Here is an 18,547-nt window from a genome sequence, read left to right as displayed (position 1 = left end):
AAATCAGGCCCCTTCTTAAGGGGTCAAGCTGGATACTCAAAACAAAAAACAGACACACCCCAAATCACTAACCCCGGTTGAAAATCTCAGCCCATACCTTTAAAAGGGAGGGAGGATGCCCTAAATGAGCCGCCAATGACAGCATCTCTCTTGGGGGCACTGAGGCTGTGTCTAGAAAGCAGAAGTCTAGGGAAAACACTCACTGGTGCGGGAACAAAAATACACAACTGTGTGTCTTCCAATCATCCGCCATGCTAGCAGATGAAGTGTGGGCTGCTGCTGTCTGGCAATCCAGGCCATCTGATGCAGCTCTTGCATAGGCAGAAGCATCCCTCCGCCCCTCCCACCGCACACAAGGAATGGATTTTTCAATTACTGGCCTCCTGTCTCTTCAGATGTTCCCATAAGCAGGGGTCAGGCTGTAGAGAGCGTGTGACTGAGTCCGGAGTCCCCACACTATCGCTGTTAACTATCCCTCTGAGATTACAGCTTTACCATCTTAGCGGCCAGGGTTATTCAAACAGAAACTGTAAGTTAATCAATCAAAGGCAGGCGCACTGAATGGGACATAATTTGCGGGCAATTGTCATGATAATGCGGACGGAGCAGCTGGGGCGGATGACGATGGGGCTGTTGAGAGCGGGATTCAGGTGTCAATTGCAAGCCCATACAGGGGAATCTGACCACGGCCAAGGCTGTGTTGGACTTTGACTGTCAGATGCAACACTTTAAAAAACAAAACACAACACACACACCCTGGAAAAGTTAAACCGGGGGGGGGGGGGGAAGATATTGTTTTAAAACCAAGTCTCATTTGCAAACGAGTTTACCGGTTACTGGCCTGGGATCACGTTTTAAACTTGGACTGCGTCCAATTGTCCCCTTCCCTCCCATGCAGAATATTACAGACCTGCAACACCAATTAATATTTTTTGAAGCGAACGTCACCCTTTGGAAAATTCTAGCATGCAGGGGAGGCAGCTGGGAGACAGGACACCTGGGTTCTATTTCCAGGTTTGAAACTGACCAGAGCTCAGAAACTGACCAGTTTCCAAGTCTGAAACTAACACACAAGGTTCTCCATGCCTGGCTTTTCCCTCTGTAACACCGGGAGGACAATAGCTTTGCAGCCTACGGCTGAGAAGCACTATAGAAGAGCTAAGCGTTTGGCATGACCTCAGGAACACACAACAACTTTGGGGAGAGGATGCTCAGCCCTATAGCGGAAAGTTATCTGCCGCATATCTACAGGGGAGTAGGTACCCATTGTTTTAAACACAGGGGAGGTGAAGAAAAGGTCTGCAGTGTCTTGACAGATTATTCTAGGTCACATGATGGCTGGCGCATGGTGGTTAAACAATTACGTTAACCCCCAACCCGTTCATCTTTAAGTCTAAAAGGAAGCGCTCGGAGAATTAGCCAGAGATTTGGAGAGAGGAAAAAGGGGGAGGGGGAGTTTTCTATTATGTCAGACAATGGGCCACTGACTGAAAAATGGCTTTTAATCTGGACGGAGCATATGCCAGGCCTGCTGAACGGAGCAGGTGAAAAGCGCTTCCTATCCCAGCTCACTCGCTCTCAGGGGTCCGCGGGCAGACAAAGCCCAGGCCCTGCCTCCTCTGTGTGTTTCTGTACGTGTTTGATCTGAAAGTGTTCCGCTCGCCGGACCTTCTGCCTTTGAAAGTGTTCAGCAAAGTTCCATCTGCCTCTGTTTTCTAGGCTCCTTTAGGGAGGGGGCAAATGTCACATAAAGGGTCTGATTTGCTGAGCACCCCCCCACACCCCCCGGTTCAACTCAGTGGGAGCACAACATCTCTGAAAGTCAGCCTCCCTCTCCCCCACCGATTTGCTATTTTCCCTTACAAACTGTAGGACGAAGCAGGACCTATGCTTGAAACTTTCTCACTAAGATTCTGCATTTTTGGGATCGGAATAAGGGCTGTAACCCCCCTTCACACACACCACACTCCACAATCTGGCAGATCTTTGCTGTCTGGTAGGACTATGCTCCTAAATGCTGTGAAATGAACAGACAAGGTGGGTGAAGTAGCATCTTTCATTGAAGTGGTTTTCAATCTTTTTTCATTTGAGGACCCCTAAAAAATTTCAAATGGAGGTGCAGACCCCTTTGGAAATCTTAGTCTGCAGAGCACAGGTTGAAAACCACTGCTTGATTGGACCAACTTCTACTGGTGAAAGAGACAAGCTTTTGAGTTTACAGAGTTCTCTCTTTCACCAACAGAAGTTGGTTCAATAAAAGGTATTACCTTGCCCACCTTGTCTCGCTAATATCCTGGGACCGACACGCTGCAAACATCAAATGAACAGTCAGCCTGTATGACAGAGGTGTGCTCCAACAGAAACCACCAAAATAGGTCTACCCAATGGCATTATGTTGATGCAGGTATTCAGAATATTCAATGCACTGTAGGAAGAAAATCCAGAAAAAACATGTGGGCTTTATCAGGGAGATATGGAAAGCTTTGCCTAGTAGGAAGCATGGGTGGTAGAGAGCTGGGGCCTAGGTGAATTTGGGGGGTCAGAGCCTGGCGGAGGGAGAGTCTATGGCTCCTTCAGCACGCCGATCCATGGAACAGATGAGCGAGCAGCTGTAGAACGATCTTAAGCAAGCGAAGGCACGCTGGACGGGACGAAGGTATGAGAGACCGCGCTGCGACAGGATGCCGTCAGAGCCTGACCTTTCCCCACCGCTCCGACCCCCTTGGGGCTCTCTCTCCTGAAATCTGCCCCTGCTCTTTGCTCATCAAGTGGAACAGGCGAAGAAGAAGGGCATCTGGAAAGCCTATGGCTCCCAGCCCTTGGGGACAGACATACTACAGTGCCACATTCCCCCCCTCTCCTTCATTCAATGTCACAGCAGTTTCCCACTCTGCTCCCTCCACAGCAATGCCTAGGGATGGGTAGGGAAGGGAGAATTGTTAACCCTCCCATCCCAGCACAAGTCCTGCCTGACCTTCTGCCCTCGACAAGAGACTCACACACGCTGTTTATGCACCGGTACATCTGCTCTGGAGAAGCAACTCAAACACTGGCCCTTTCACTCAGCTGATTAGAATTGTAAAGTAACTTTATTTCTTGATTTTTTTTTCCCTAGGGGGAGCTGAGCATGTTACGCTTATTACTGCTCACTCACTATCCAGCTTAAACACATTAAAGAATTAACATATTTATAATCTGGCTTTCCATCTACTGAGCTGCTCTCCTCCCAGACTTCTCTGCCACCTAAATCCAAAAAGTGGTAAAGACATTTGTGCTTCCAGCCAGCCAAAGTAAAGAGTTTAAATCCTCGGTCGGGCTGGGATTTTATAATTCCATAGCTTGTATAACCAAGCGGGGTGTGAAAACTGCCCTGAATGTAGCTTTGGCAGTAGTAGCAAAACACAGACCCAACGTGGGGCGGGGCGGAGGGGGGAAGATATCTGTAAACCTGATCGGAGAGGCGACTTTCCCACTGACTGGCCAAGGTCTGAACAGAGCGCTGTGATTGTGCTGCCAGAGCGATCAAAACTGCCCCTCCACTCACCAGGAGTCCACTTCTGTGGTACCAAAACTTACGCCCGCTTTCAACAATTTGATAGGGTGGAGGGGAGGAGATGGGGCGAGATTACACGGGACTGATTTTGCGGCCCATGTAGTTTCATCGAGTTTAAGGCCAAAAGAGACCAACTGATCATCTAGTCGGACCTCACATATAGCACAGGACATTCATTCTAACCCAGATGCCCCTATAGTAAGTCAATGACTTAGCCTGCACCAAAAGAATTTCTGTGCTCAGGAAACTAAACTGAGTCGCAGGGAGAGAACAGGAGAGGCTGAGGTGCCACCAATGCCCAAGCCTTCTGCAGTGGCAGGGAATTGATTAGGCGAGGCGGGCCCAGATGATCCCAGCCGGAGCTGAATCAATAACCCCAAACTTCCTCCCAATCTGACTGGGGGTGGGGGTGGGGGTGTTCCTTCCTGACCCCGAATCTGGCAAAGAGTTTGACCCTGAGCAGGAGAATGAGACGCACCAGCCAGGCAGCTACGAGAGGATTCTCTGCATGACCTCAGAGCAGGGCCGCCCGGAGAGGGGGAAGTGGGGCAAATTGCCACAGGCCCCAGAGAGGCCCCCACGAGAGTTTTTTGGGGCCCCTGGAGCGGGGTCCTTCACTCGCTTCAGGGGCCCCGGAAAACTCTTGTGGGGCCTGGGCCCTCGGAGCTTCTTCCGCTCCGGGTCTTCGGCAGTAATTCGGCGGCGGGGGGTCCTTCTGCCCTGGGACCCGCCGCCGAAGACCCAGCGGTGGGGGCCCCCCACCGCGGGTCTTCGGGGCACTTCGGCGGCGGGTCCTGGAGCGGAAGGACACCCCTCCGCCGAATTACCGCCGAAGTGGGGCCCCCTCCGCCGCCGAAGACCCCAGGCCCCCTGAATCCTCTAGGCGGCCCTGCCGCAGAGCATGGGCCACCGCACCCCAACAATGGCCAGTCTCTGATGCTCCAGAGAAAGGCGAAACCCCCCCCTTCGCATCCAAGAAAACAAACTGTGCACTGGTGAACAAACTCCTTCCCGAGCCCGCTGCAGGTAAGCAGCTGACGCCCTAAAGCAGGAGATTTGATTATAGTCGCTAACTTGATGCAAAGCGGCATGTGCTATCAGCATGTCACGGGCAATGCAGGCAGCCCTGTTCTCCCCATGCCCATGGAGGAAAGGGATGAACAAGAGGACGCAGATTCCTGGATTCCAAGGCCAGAATTTCTGGCACTGCTACAATCTCCCAGGCTAGCCCTTTTCCATGGTTTCAAAATGGTGCTCCCATTCCACAATGGCAGGGGCAGGGAAGATGGGGTGAGATTACAAGGGACTGATTTTGGAGCCCATATGATCATCTGGTTTATGGATCACTCTGAACAGCAGGGAGCACGCCTCCCCCTTCAGGTTTGGAAAACCCTTGGCACATTCTTGGGCACAACCGGAAACAAATATTAGCAGTAACACCGTGATTGGTGGATTCTGGGGTGGTTCTATTAAATTAGATGTATATTTGAACTCAGTAACCTACTAAAAGAAAAAGCTGAATGCTGAACACGTCTCTGTTGAGGATTTTTGGCCCCATGAAGATGTACCTCTTAAGCTTCCTAAAAAGCACTGGCTGACATTTTTGAGCGTTTAATTTGTGGAGATTCAAGGGGTCAAACTGTTCATTCTTTGGCGGGTGGGAAATTGTGCCTGGGTTATAGATCACCGCATGCCTCTGAGATAAGCAGAGAGCTGAGGTGGGAGTTTTACACGATCTTTGCAAGTGAATTTCAGATGTTAAAAAATAGTGAGAGCTTTACCGATAGACATAGTCATCCTGGCCTTTGAGGCACCTGGGCCTCCTTGGATGATCCCACAATGCAGATTTGTTGCAGCTGGCCGCTGAGTGGGCCCTGTGCAATAGAGACCTGAGCGAATATCGAGCTCATCTTCTGCAGTCAGGAGGGCTCCTGGCTCATCCTCAGCTGCTGCTTTTGGTGCTGGTTCATTACCAGTTCATCTTGTTTTAATTATAGATTAACCTTGGGCTGATTAATACGGAAATGGACATGATTCCAGCTACAAACCGAACAGCAATTAAACACTGGGCCAGGTCCTGCAACCTAGATAGTCCACTTGGTCAAGGCCGCAGCCTTTCCTGTCCCAGAACCCCGATGCTATGCTGGTGACCGCCGCAATGCCAGGCAATTCCGGAAGGTGGGAACAAACCCCCTTATCTTCCAGGGTGGAAAACAAGTGTAGATATCCAGGGGGGGAAACTAAAGAGAAAACCACACAGGAATCCAAGTCAAACAGAGGCCTAGTGAATTAAGAGTATGTCTTCACTACCCGCCAGATTGGCAGGCAGCGATCAATCCAGCAGGGATCGATTTATTGTGTCTAGTCTAGATGCGATAAATCAACCCCCGAGTGCTCTCCCATTGACTCCTGTACTCCACCACCGCGAGAGGTGCAGGAGTCAACGGGGGAGCAGCAGCAGTCAACTCACAGCGGTGAAGACACCATGGTAAGTCGATCTAAGTACGTCGACTTCAGCTACGTCATTCACGTAGCTGAAGTTGCGTAACTTAGACTGATCCCCCTCGTGTAGACCAGGGCTAAGAGCCTACGTGTACTGCTGATTGTGCAGCCCGGTCTACACTACAGATCTTACGCCGGCATAGCCCCCCTAGAATAGACACGGCGTACGCCAACGGAAGGAGTTTTGGCAGTGTAGAAACGCCATCTCCCCAAACGATATTAGCCAAGCCAACAGAAACCCTTCTGCTGGCATAGCTGCATTTACCCTGGGGGCTCTGGTGGCATAGCTTTGTCACTAGCAGGTGTGATATTTTCTACACTCCTAGCTGCCACAGCTATGCTGGTATAAGTTGTAAGTATAGCCTAGGCCTTCGAGAGAAGATATTGTCCAGTTTTCCTAGAATCTCCCTAAGCAAAGGACACTAGGAGTTGTGTGAAGGGAGGGGACGGTCTATGCATGTCTCTCACTAGGGCCATGTGTGTTACGTGACCAGTGATTTTGGAGTACCCAAACCGAGACGTCATAAAAAGGCCTGATTTTCAGAGGACAGGTGCTCAGTCCTTGATGAAAGACAGGCTCTTTAAAGGTTCCTCAGATCGGGTGCCACAGAAGTGAGTCACTCAAAAATCGCTGGCGGCTTCTGAAAACCTTGATCTACAGTGCAACAGGAAAGGAGCTTTCCACCCAATTCTCATTTCCCAAACACCTTTGCTTCTGCCTATCGCTCTATGTTCCCAGGAGGACCGCGGGAGGATGATGAATGGGAGGGTTTAATTGGAAAGGGGAGAGCTGAAGACATTGACTCTACATCTATGTGAATAGAGGAAATCGTTTTACTGAACAGTCACTGAGATGAGAAAAATCAAATTCAAAACACTCTGTCTCTCTTAGGGGCCCAATGCCAGGAGTCTTCTTTGATAGGAGTTTGCTCATGTTCTGTCCTAAGCCCTAAGTAAAAGTGCAGCCGCGCCTTGGCTTGGAGATACTGTTCCACCGCTGGAGATCCCACTCTCAGGAAGCTTTCCCCAACATTCAGTCTCAGGGCGGGATTTTCAAACAAGTCAATGGGACACGTGCTCTTAAGTCACTTAGGTATTTTGAAAGTGCCACCCTAAACCGTCCTCTCTCAGCTTCACCCCAGTCCTCTTACCCATCTGCTGCAGTACTATCTGGCCACCATCACCACAGCATCAGAGCATCACACGCTAATTAATTTCTCCTCGCATCCCCTCTGCGAAGCAGGGAAATGCTACTATCCCCATTCAATAGTACCGAGGCAGACAGGCTTGGCAACTGTCACACAGGGCAGAGTAGGGAATTGCACCTTGGTTTCCCGAGGCCAAGGCTAGCACCCTAACCACTGGCTCCATCCTCTCACAAATCACACTCAGTCCTTCTCCTTCCTTGGCTCTGATGTCTTTCAAATCTGCACAGGCTCCTGCAGTTTAGCCAAGCCAAGATTTCCCTGGTGCTCAGCTGCTGTGGCCTCCTTATTAAGTTTTGTTGCTCTTCTCCAAAACTCTCGTCCTGTGATAACCAAAAGAACATGGAAGCCGCCGTTTGCAGCAAAAGTTGGAAAAGGAAAACGCAGCTGATGGTTTCTTTCAGGAGTCAAAGGGGTTCCAGCCCCATTTCTGACCAATGAGGACTAGCTGGAAACTCTGCTGCAGTCACATGCGGGTGGCAAGGTTCCGAGCTGCTGTTTCACCCAAATGAGGGTTTGGAGGCTTGGAAGAGGACGGAAGCACGTCAAACGGAAGCGGACTCCACGTTTGTAAAACTCAATTGAGCATGTTAACAGAGCTGACTATAGACTGCCAAACCCTCTGGGGTGTGCACACACTCATTCATGGTCATAAATCTTGTTGGATGAGACCCTTCCATTGGAAAAAAAACATCCCTACATCCTTCACAAGGAAACGTTTTCCATAAGAAATCCACGTGCAGATGACAAAAGTAGCCCACAGGAAATGGTTTTGCCTCCCAGTTGACCAAAGCCCTCACCACGGACTGTTTTCGCCCTTTGCTCTCCACCTCGCTTTGAAGGCTCCAGTGGGAGTTCTTTGTTTCCATCCCCTCTGCCGGAAGTGTGGGCTAGTGGCTAGAGCAGGGGGTTAGGAAAACTACTGCTACAGTGAATCAGTGTCAGGCTTGGGCCACTCACGCAACCTCTCTGTGCTTTGGTTTATCCATCCATAACAATGGGAACAACTACATGTCTTCCAGGGGATTAAAGGGGAATCATCATCTGCCCTCCAGAACACAGACCACAACAGAAGATGGCACCATGTTTTCAGGAAGCAAGGAGGGAGAGAAACTGGGAGACTGCAGCTCAGCACTCAGTTTGATCCGGTACTTTAACCCAACTTCCCAGTGGATTCACTGAATCCAGAGCCGTTTCACAGCCAGTTCCACTCCCCAGACAGGTTACTGTAGAGTCCCTTACTTTCATCATTCATGAACAACAGCACTAAGAAGTATCGAGCCCAGATGTGCTTCTCTGTCTAGGAGAAGAGTTTCAATGAGGTGTCTACTGGCAAATCCAGGAGCACCCCACGGGCACAAACATCCATCTCTTAGCACAGCGATAGGCACCGAGTAAAACCCAGCTCACGCGGCGCAGAATTCAGAAGCCCAAACACAAACGTGTTTCTCCAAAGTGAGTCGCTTTCCTGCTTGGGGAGAGCGGGAGGCTTTGGGAAGGCAGGTAGAGCAGCCAAGTCTGAGAAGTATCCTTGAGGGCAGCTACTTTGTCCTGCCACAGGCGGATACCGCTGGAGGAGTAAGGAAAAGAAAGGGCAGATGTCTCTCTCCCTGCACTTACCAGCACGCTTGGCTTTTAAAACTGGCCATCTTTCCAGCCTGGAGCAGAAGGGCCTTTCTGTTCCATCTCACACTAACTTCCCAATGACCAGTGAGTTGCCCTGTTTATCAAGGGAGCCATCTGCGCTACCGAGCTCACATTTGCAGGGGCGGCATGTATTTGCCCCCGCCCCCCGCCCACACACACCCCTCCACCAGCTCCTCTTCTGCCAAGGGCTCACGGGGAGGAAGCGACCCAAAGCACTGAGCCAACTCAGAAGCAGGTTTGGGGCTTTACTCACCATTATCAAATTCGTCTGGGATCTGTAGGGAAAGAAAAGAGATGTGGCTGGTTATTCTTCTTTTCCTGACTCCACTACATTACACAGCATGGCTAGAGACACCCTCACCGTCATTTGCCTAATTAAGAGAAAGATTAATCTCTAAACATATGAATATTCAGATACATCTGTTGGCTGGGGTGCAGCTGCCAGCCCTCTCCCTCTTACCCAAACACTAGCATTGACAGCGTGTTCAACTCTGAGGTCTTGTACCCACGGCAGGCACTGCACTCCGCAACACCCACTGGGCCTGCTCCCCCGGGGAGGGGAGAGGGGATGAAAACTCCTGACATCAGTTAATTACATCAGCTTTTTGTCTAAGTCAAGGGGACCAAGCTGAGATGTCTGACAACCAGGAGGGCCTTAGCTGTTGGCACGTTTCATATATAAGCAGCATGTTTATTGCAACAAGATGATTCACTGCAACATATCACAATGGCTATAAGGAATATTTCAGATCCCATGACCCTTTGCTAAGAACAGCTGAAACCGTAACAGGCAAGGACAGAAAACTGAATATCTGATAACAGAGAAAAAATTCAGGAACAAATCCCATTCTTATTTACACCCTGACCAACTCCACTGAAACCGATGTGCCTAGACTGCGTCAACCCGATGCGCCCGTCGCTCGGGGGAACTTTGATTTTGAACTCCACTAGGGTAGAGGAAGAGCCATCTTCATGTGAGCGATGCAGGACACCTGGGTTCAAATCCTGGCTCTGCCACAGACTCTGGGTATGTCACAACCTCTCTGCAGCTCAATTCCCACATCTGTTAAATCAGGAATATAATCCACTCCCGCCCTTCGTCTATTTCGACTGGAAGCGCCTGTAACTGTGTCTATACCGTGCCCAGCACAACAGGGTCCAGATCTCAACTGCAGCCTGTACGCACTACCACAATACAAGTAATGAATGTTCCTTTGCTAAAGGAAAACCCCACGGTAATGTCAAAGCTATTTGAATCATCACATTTCTTTTACAAAGAAGGGCATATCTTTGGGGCGGGGGGGGGGGGAATTAGCTAAAATACAGTTACATACAAAATCCTTATCTGGTGATGTTCCCAAGAGACAGGAAAAGCAGCTCATCATTAGAATTCATTAGGAAGATGAAGACATTCAAAGTTGCTCTAAGCAGCTCTGTAGTAGTAATACAAACAGAAAGCTAGAGAAGGAATTCCAGGGGGGTGGGTGGGGGTGTTTTTCCTGAGGTGCCTTCATTTACTACCCAGCAGGAAGGCCAGTGTGACAACTAATCAACGTTGATGAGGATGGAGAGATTTGAGCGGTTTAATCACACTTCTACTTGATGAATGTGTGTTTGAACTAGTCACTGTAACCGTTCTGTTTTCACGTTCTACAATTTGGTCCAATTTCTGGGTTGGTCAGGCTAGGTTTGAGGAGATGCAAACGAGTTCAGACATCACCACCTCTGAACCCTGGCTCACTGTAGAGCAGGGGTGGGCAAGCTTTTTGGTCCAAGGGCCATATCTGGGCATGGAAATTGTATGGCAGGCCATGAATGCTCACAAAATTGGGATTAGGGTGCAGGAGAGGATGAGGGCTCTGGCTGGGGCCAGAAATGAGGGGTTCAGGGTGCAGGAGGGGGCTCCGGGCTGGGGCACAGGAGGGGGTGGGGCTCAGGATGAGGGGTTCGGAGGGCAGGAGGGTGCTCTGGGCTCGGATCGAGGGGTTCGGAGGGCAGGAGGGGGATCAGGGCTGGAGCAGGGGCTTGGGATGTGGGAGGACCTCAGGGGTGTAGGCTTACCTCAAGCAGTTCCCGGAAGTAGCAGAATATTCTCCCCACCCCCTCTCCCCAGCTCCTAGGCGAAGACACAGCCAGGCAGCTCTGCACCCTGCCCCATCCGCAGGTGCCACCCCTGCAGCTCCCATTGGCCGCAGTTCCCGGCCAATGAGCCCCAGTCTGCCCCTACGCGTAGGAGCTGGAGGGCAGATATGCTGCTGCTTCTGCGAGCTGCACAAAGCCGCAGCACGTGCACGCGGAGCGGCCCCTGACCCCACTCGCCAACTGGAGCACAGGAGCGGGGCAAGTCCCAGACCCCGCTCCCCAGTGGGAGCTCGGGGAGCAGATTAAATTGGCTGGCGGGCTGGATATGGCCCATGGGCCATAGTTTGCCCACCGCTGCTGTAGAGGATACACAGGTTGTGAACCAAATAAATCAATGTATTTAGATTGTACAGTCTTTTGGGTGGCAGGGACAATCTTGCTGTTGTATCTGTACAGCGCCTGGCACAAGGCAGTCTTGCTCATTGATGGGGGGAGAAGGCGCCTTTAGACACTACTGCAATACAAAGAATGACGACAATGCACTTGGATGAAGAAGAGGTGCTTGGTATTACTAGAAAAATCCAGTCACTACTCAGGCTCTTGCCTGGAGACGATCCTTAGATAAAGTTCTAAGGACCCTAGGCCCGTCTTTAACTATCTGTTTTCCACTGAGGCTAATGCGACATCCATCAGGCTAGTTGCTTATGCCTGCATTGAGCAACTGGACCCCCGCCCCCCACCATAGGTAAGCTTACCCCCACCGGGCAGTAGTTCTTGTACCTTCCAGGAGTTGGAGGTGAAATATCCCCTCTGCCTATTGGACTGCATGGCCCTGTAGTTGTGTTTACAGGATGCAATCAGGCAGGGATCTGCTGGCCAAATGACCCAGCCAGTGTCCAATTACCCAAGTTGTGTGCTCGGGTCCAGACCAAGAAGGGGAAGAGGCGTGGAAGTGCCTCCAAGCTGCTCCAGCCTTAAGGTTGAAAGGAATCATCCCGTAACACTTCATCTGTTGCCCGAAACGGATGATGAGCTCTTAGGTGTGGGGACTGGGTCACGTTCTGCATTTTGTAAACGCGGAGGATATTTTACAGCACTGTGCAAAGAGCTCTGCACTTGAGAAAGTCACAAGACGCTCTCATCATTCTCAAGCTGTTTCCCTGCCGCCTTCTGTGGGCCAGAAGCTCAGCTGTTCCGCTTCTAACCCTCGTCATGTCACACCGATGGGTTTCTTTTGTAGCTGACAGGTCTATTTACTCTTCTGAGCAGCGGCAAGTAGTCACTGGCCAGTCAGTCGCCAGAACCGAACCCAGACGGCCTAGACAGACTTTGTTGGCAGAAGGAAGCTGTAGCACGCGCTCCCCCTCAACAGCACATGCACAGAGGCCGTTCTCCAAAAGGAGCTGCTGCTGCTCCAAAATAAAAAGTCTGCTATCTCCTGTTGGGTGGCTGGGCTCTGTGTTTTCAGCTAGATCTCTCACCATAATCCCCCAGAGCTTCACACACTAATGAATGGAAGGTCCGTTCCCTTTCATGCCCTTACTCCTGAGAGAGTAACTAGGCATCTACACGTCTACCCGGTGCTCGTTCTGAATCGGTGCCATCTCTCCTACTGCACACACCTACCCAGCCGACTATTGCTAGGACCAGTGTTAGGGGTTGCAGGTCACCCAGCTGCCAGGATGAAAGGGATGGTGGCTACCGGGTTGTGAATTTCATCTCCCCACCCGCACTGTCCTCTGGTCCAGCTACAAGGATATGGTGTCAAGCTTCCTCCTGCTGCCAGAAAGGAAGTTCAGCTGGCGCCCTGGCCCAGATATGCTGGCGGATGGTGCCTGTAGCAGGGAGATGTGGAAACCCTGTACAGCAAGCAAAGGGTACGATTCCCCACTGGGCAGGTAATCCCATGGCAGGATGCTAAATGCGGGACAGTGAGAGATTTCTTTTTATTCTACTCCTGCTGGGTCCTACTAATGTATCTCTAGGCTAGTCTGGAATCAATCAGCAGGGTGGTCCCCCTACGCATTTCCGCTTATAAATGGCATCTCAGTCTAGGATAAGAGCAACCCCAGGCCATGCGGCACCGTAAACCCCCCAAATAACTACACCGCTCTTTAAACAGAGCATGTGCGCGCGTAAAGTGAGTCTGCTGCTCCTGAAAGAGGAGGAGCCTGAGGTCCAGTGGCCAGGCTTTTAGGAGGAGGCTGTGACACCGTATCTCAGTTCAGAAAAAACATACCTCAGTCAAGAGAAGCTGGAAAACGACTACATTTCAAGATAGAGGTAGCATTCGCAAAGGCCTGACTGAGCCTGATTAATCCCCATTTGAAACGGTCCAAGACGGCAAGAGAATGGAAAGGGTACCTCCGACCTCAGCCTCAACCGCTAGCAGGGTCATTCCCACAGAAAGCTCAGCAAACCATCTTAAGGGCCGACCGGCTGGTGCGGGCCTGGTGTTAACTCCACAGCGCCACCTAACGGGGAAACGAGCCTGAGAAAGCAGCGAGCTCAGAAAGTAAGCCAACGAGTGAGAACTGGGTGGCAGAAGAAAGCAAACCTGACATGCTTCTTTAACTGGGAGCTCTTCCTTCCAGACTGCACGTCCATCAGCAGCGCTGGGAGCCCCGTTACAGATCCCTAGAACTTGCTAACCAACCTGCTCCGTGTCATGGAGGATATCGATCAAGTGCTCTCTCTGTACACAATAATGCCATCATTTTATAAACACGTGGCTCACAAAACAACCATTTCTGAGGTCTCTTGCTGTGGCCAGTGCAGAGCTGACAACACTGAATGAAAGCGGTCAGGGGAAGAAGGGAAGGAAGCAAGAACAAAACAAAAACAGGTTATTGTTCGACTCTGCGTCAGGAAGCCAAATGCTCAGCTACGTCAGGAGTCAGCCTGTTTTTAAAAATTCAGGCTATTATAAAGGGCTGGAGAGCAAGTCAGCAAAGCCCACATGATGCCCCTAAGTTAGACCCCCTAAGGGACAAGGACCAATGTTTGTGGGGGGTGTCCCCTGGATTTCCAACATCCCACTGCTGGGAGAACCAGGGAGATAAGATAATTTTGACCGGCTGTCTTTGGCTGGCCTCCCACCAGTCAGGAAAGAGCAAATCCAATCAGACGTTTTTATTTAGACTCACATCGAAGAGGTCAAACAGTAACCGGATTTATACAACTGCTTAAAGTGAAGACAACATCCCCTCAGGATGCAAGTCCCCTGGTGTGAATGTGAGCACCACATTGGCCATTCCACTGAAAAGAAACAAAGTCCCTCCCATCCTAATCCCTCTCCCCTATTTAATGCACGTCCAGATCAGGAGGATGAAAAGAACGGACAGCTGACCCTCAAGGGCCATGAAAGGGAGTGGCCCAAACAACAGCTGTCAGGAGGGAAAAAAACAATGTTCATTTCCCAGAGAGCTTTGCAGCACCGTCACCTGAGCCATGAACATAATGAGGTTTAAATTACTGTACCAATTACTAAAGTGAGGTGGCAGCAACAGGAAGTCACCTGGCTCCGACGAAGTGGGTATTCACCCACAAAAGCTCGTGCGCCAAAACGTCTGTTAGTCTATAAGGTGCCGCAGGACTCTTTGCTGCTTCTTGAGTATTAGTAGATAAAGTCCAAGCTTGGCCGGATAACGGTCTACTGGGGCAAGGAGGTGGTTTAAACCTGAATAAAAGGAAAATCTAACAGACTAGAGCTCAAACTGCGTGCTGCCAGCATGTATCTGAGTTCAGAAACATCCCCCACATATACATCAAGGAAATTCCACCCAAGTTAATACACACCCACAGGGCCCCCAAGGGATGAGTGAAGCAGGCAGTCAGGTGAGCTCTCTACTAGTGGTCAAACACGAAAGCCTCCTGCCTTGTAGCACTGAAATTCTGGCTTTCTACCTCTCGGTGCCACTCTGCCAAGATGAAGATTGGCCAGAATCACCCTCATCGATTGACCAGATACGGAATTCAGAAACCTAGGGAATACTCCGGGGTGGGGAGGCCTTAACATCTGGAATCCTGGAGTTCCAATGAGGCAGGTGCTTCCCTCCAGCACATTCTCTGCTGTGACTTCATTTGCAAGGTGGAAACCTGTTCACGAGAAACACGACTAGGATCCACCAACTCATTTCACAAGGACGACGACCAATGAAAGGTCAAATGGAGCGGGTATGACGTGAGCCAACAACCCCTAAGGCTCGGCATCCAGCCATTACCGCTACTGAAGGCCGCCTCCTATCAGATCCTTGATAAGTTTACAGGTGTATCCGGCCAAGATTTCAATAATGAACAGGCTGCCCATTCAAACCACATAAAAAGTGTCCCCAGCCTTATATAAAATAAGGGTCTGAATTTGTTGTGCTGTGAGCTCATGCTATTCCTTCTCACCTATTGTCCGGAGGACAGCTTTATGCCTTCACTGCAGCAGAACTATATGCAGCGATGACTGAAGGCTGTAGTGTAAGTTCAATAAAAGGAAAAGAAACTGGAAACACATGGTGGAAGGAAAAGTGCTAAGGAATTTATTCTGCACTATCAGGAAATACTTTTAGAATGCACCAGTCAACCAGGAATCCTGCAGATCCCTTATTTAGCAACCTATGGGACTCCCTTCAGCCAAACAGAGATTATCTTCTTTTAAAATTATTTTTACTATTAAATTTTTCAAAATATTAGTTCCTAAACTTAAGTCTGGAACTGCATTTGCTCAAGATACGTTTTTATCCCGCATTCATCGCCGTAGCATCTGAGCGCCTTCCAGTCGCACATTAAACAACTTGACTAGAGCTGGGCAGATGATGGATTTTTTTGGTTTGCTGGCAATCAAAAAAAAAAAACTGGGAAAAAAAATCATTTCACATCAAACTGAAAGACAACATTTTTGGTGAATCAAAAAGTAAAAAAAAAATAGTTTTGGGTTGAATGAAACTTTAGTTGTTTTGATTGAGCAACTTTTAGCATTTAATTAACAAAATATTAAAGTCAGTTTCCAAACAAAAAGTTGTTTTGAATTGGGAAAAAACAACATTTTGCTTTGAAATTTTCAAAATTAAATGTTTTTTTCTTGGAATTTTTTTTAACTGAAACAATTTGGCAAAATCACCACAAATTCACAAAGTGTTCTGTAGTCACCGTGTCTGCATTTTTTGGCTGAGAAAAGATTCAGTCAAACAAATTCACCCAGTGTTAGATGACTCACATCTGTACAAGCTTAACACAGCGTATGGCCCAGCTGCACTAACGCCCTTCCCCACCCCCAAATTTAACAGTTATAACCATATAGCTACCACCTAGACTAACACCTTTAGATTTGTGGAGGATGACATATTGTGGTCAAGGCAACCAGCTTATATAGCCAAGGTCCCCTTAGCTCCCTCACAAGTGAGAGAGAGAGAGAGAGAGAATATATATATATTATATATATAAAAAAGCGAAACACACTGCTCTTCTAAGAGCATTTCACCCTACCCACATAACACTGTAACCACTACTGGACTATAATTAGGTTTCAATATGGTTCAAATCTGGTTTAAAGTCAGCATGGATAAGGTTTTTCATAGGTGAGGGTGGTAGAGGGCTTCACAGTGGGTTGTAGAAATTTCATTCTGCGGGTCTGATCCCAAATTAAAATACATCTAAAGCTTGTACGTGTTTTTGGGGCTTAAGGAGCAAGGAGGAAAAGCATAGCAAAGGCATTTAGTGTCCAGAGGTCCCTTTTGCTATCACCTATCTAAGCACCTCACCACATTGACTGTATTTATCGTCACAACCCTTGTGCGTAGGTCAGTGCTGTTATCCTCATTTTGCAGGATGTGGAACCAAGGCACTGAGAGGCTAAGTGACTTGCCCAGGGTCACACAGGAAATCTGTGGCAGAATGGGGACCTGAAACCAGGTCTCTCAGTCCCAGGCTAGCACCCGAACACTGGGCCATCCTTCCTCTCATTCAGCTCTGTTGCTTGTCACCTTGCAATACCCCAATGAGGAATTAACAGGCTTTTGGGAAGGTGGACTCCCCTATAGATTTCTCTTAAGTTCACTCTAGTTATAATTACAATACAGCTCACCATTGACCCCCCTCCACGATACGCAATTCTTCTTGTGGCCAGCTTCACTGGCAAAGAAAACTGTACCAGTACTGATGGCTAGAACCCAAATCAAAGTCAGCTTCCAACCCAAGCTCCACTAACCACATGCAAGGAGAAAAAGGTGACTAGAGAAAGAACGCCCTTTCAATGCCCAGAACAATTGCCTACTTTAAAAAAAAAAAAAAAAAAAGAAGAGACAGCTATAATAATGGACCAGCTGTTTAAGCCCTATAGAATCCACAACACCAAACAAAAAGGAACTTAACTAGTCAAAGAACAAGCCCCAGCCCCATACACAAGAAGGCAATGGAGAAGGGCAAGTTTCATTGTGTCCTGACACAGGTGCAGGACCAGAATGGCTGTTCAGCAGAACAAGTGACATTCTTCGGTGAAAAGTTCACTTTCATTCAAGGACCGCTGGATCAACTTGCTGCAAAAAGAAATCACACACACACACTCCCCCCTGCATGTGAAAATCTCCCTAAGGATCTAGGCTTGAGTATCGAGGCGAGAGTTCCAAATCTGTGGCGGCTTTGCAGAAACTGCTACAGAACTCGAGTCTGCAGGGAGCGGATGCAGGATTGAGGCCGAGATGCTTGTTGATCAAGAGTTTATTTTTAACAGCCCATGGGAGGAACGAGCAGCATATTGTAACTGACTGATCGTTCAAAAGCAAGGAAGTTTATGAATCACGGCTGTGTTTTGCAGAGTTTGGGATTATGTTAAAAAAAAAGACTGGAGTGAAACAAGGATGAGGGACCCTGGACACAGAATTAATCCCAAACACCCTGCATTTCAGAGACCAAGACATCAATTTAGCATAGTGTGACTCTTTTTTTTTAAATTAAAGACACGAGAAACCACTGTACACTGGCAGCCTTCATTTTAACTGCAACGTCATACAATTTTACTTCAATTAAAAACAAAAATTATCAAATTAGCCCAACAAACCATGTAACTACTCGAGAACCTCCAGGTGGTTCCATTACTGATTAATTAAAGAAACCCTGTTTGGATTTGCATCTTCCCAGGAAGCAATATTATGTCATTGGCAGAGTTTCATATTAATATATGTAAGAAATCAGCAACAGTGCCCAGGTTTGGAATAAAAGGACATACACCGAGGACCTGAATGCCATATAATCCTGGCACTTCATGAGCTTTCATGCAGTTTTTCCAGCACAAATCATTCCTAAATGCATTGTTTTTAGTCAGCCAGCAGACAGGAAGACTACTTTTTTGCAGTCAGATCTCTCCTGGTTGTCAGTCAACATGAGCAGAGTTCGCTATAACACTTCCCCGCTCCGATAAATCCACAAACAAAGGAGAAGAGAGCAAAAGCCAGGGACAGTCTAATCACTCGCCCACTCCAACGCCGTCAGACGTGCCTGCAGCATGGTACTTCTGTGGCCAGTCTTTCAAGCACCGGCATCCTCCTTGACATCATCCACTTGTCAGTGGGGG

At 49.0% G+C, this 18,547-nt stretch overlaps 1 protein-coding gene across 1 annotated transcript in view; it reads right to left on the bottom strand.

Annotated features, from left to right (window-relative positions):
• Positions 1-18,547, bottom strand: part of TIMM50 (translocase of inner mitochondrial membrane 50) — a 49,778-nt gene that overhangs the window by 16,269 nt on the left and 14,962 nt on the right. The window contains exon 4 of the mRNA XM_039510723.1: positions 9,161-9,182. Coding sequence (XP_039366657.1) covers positions 9,161-9,182 — 22 coding nt within the window. The remainder of the gene's footprint in view (positions 1-9,160; positions 9,183-18,547) is intronic.

This window comes from Mauremys reevesii, linkage group 22, assembly GCF_016161935.1.
Source record: "Mauremys reevesii isolate NIE-2019 linkage group 22, ASM1616193v1, whole genome shotgun sequence".
Taxonomy (NCBI): Eukaryota; Metazoa; Chordata; order Testudines; family Geoemydidae; genus Mauremys; species Mauremys reevesii.
This window is presented reverse-complemented; position numbering and strand designations above follow the sequence as displayed.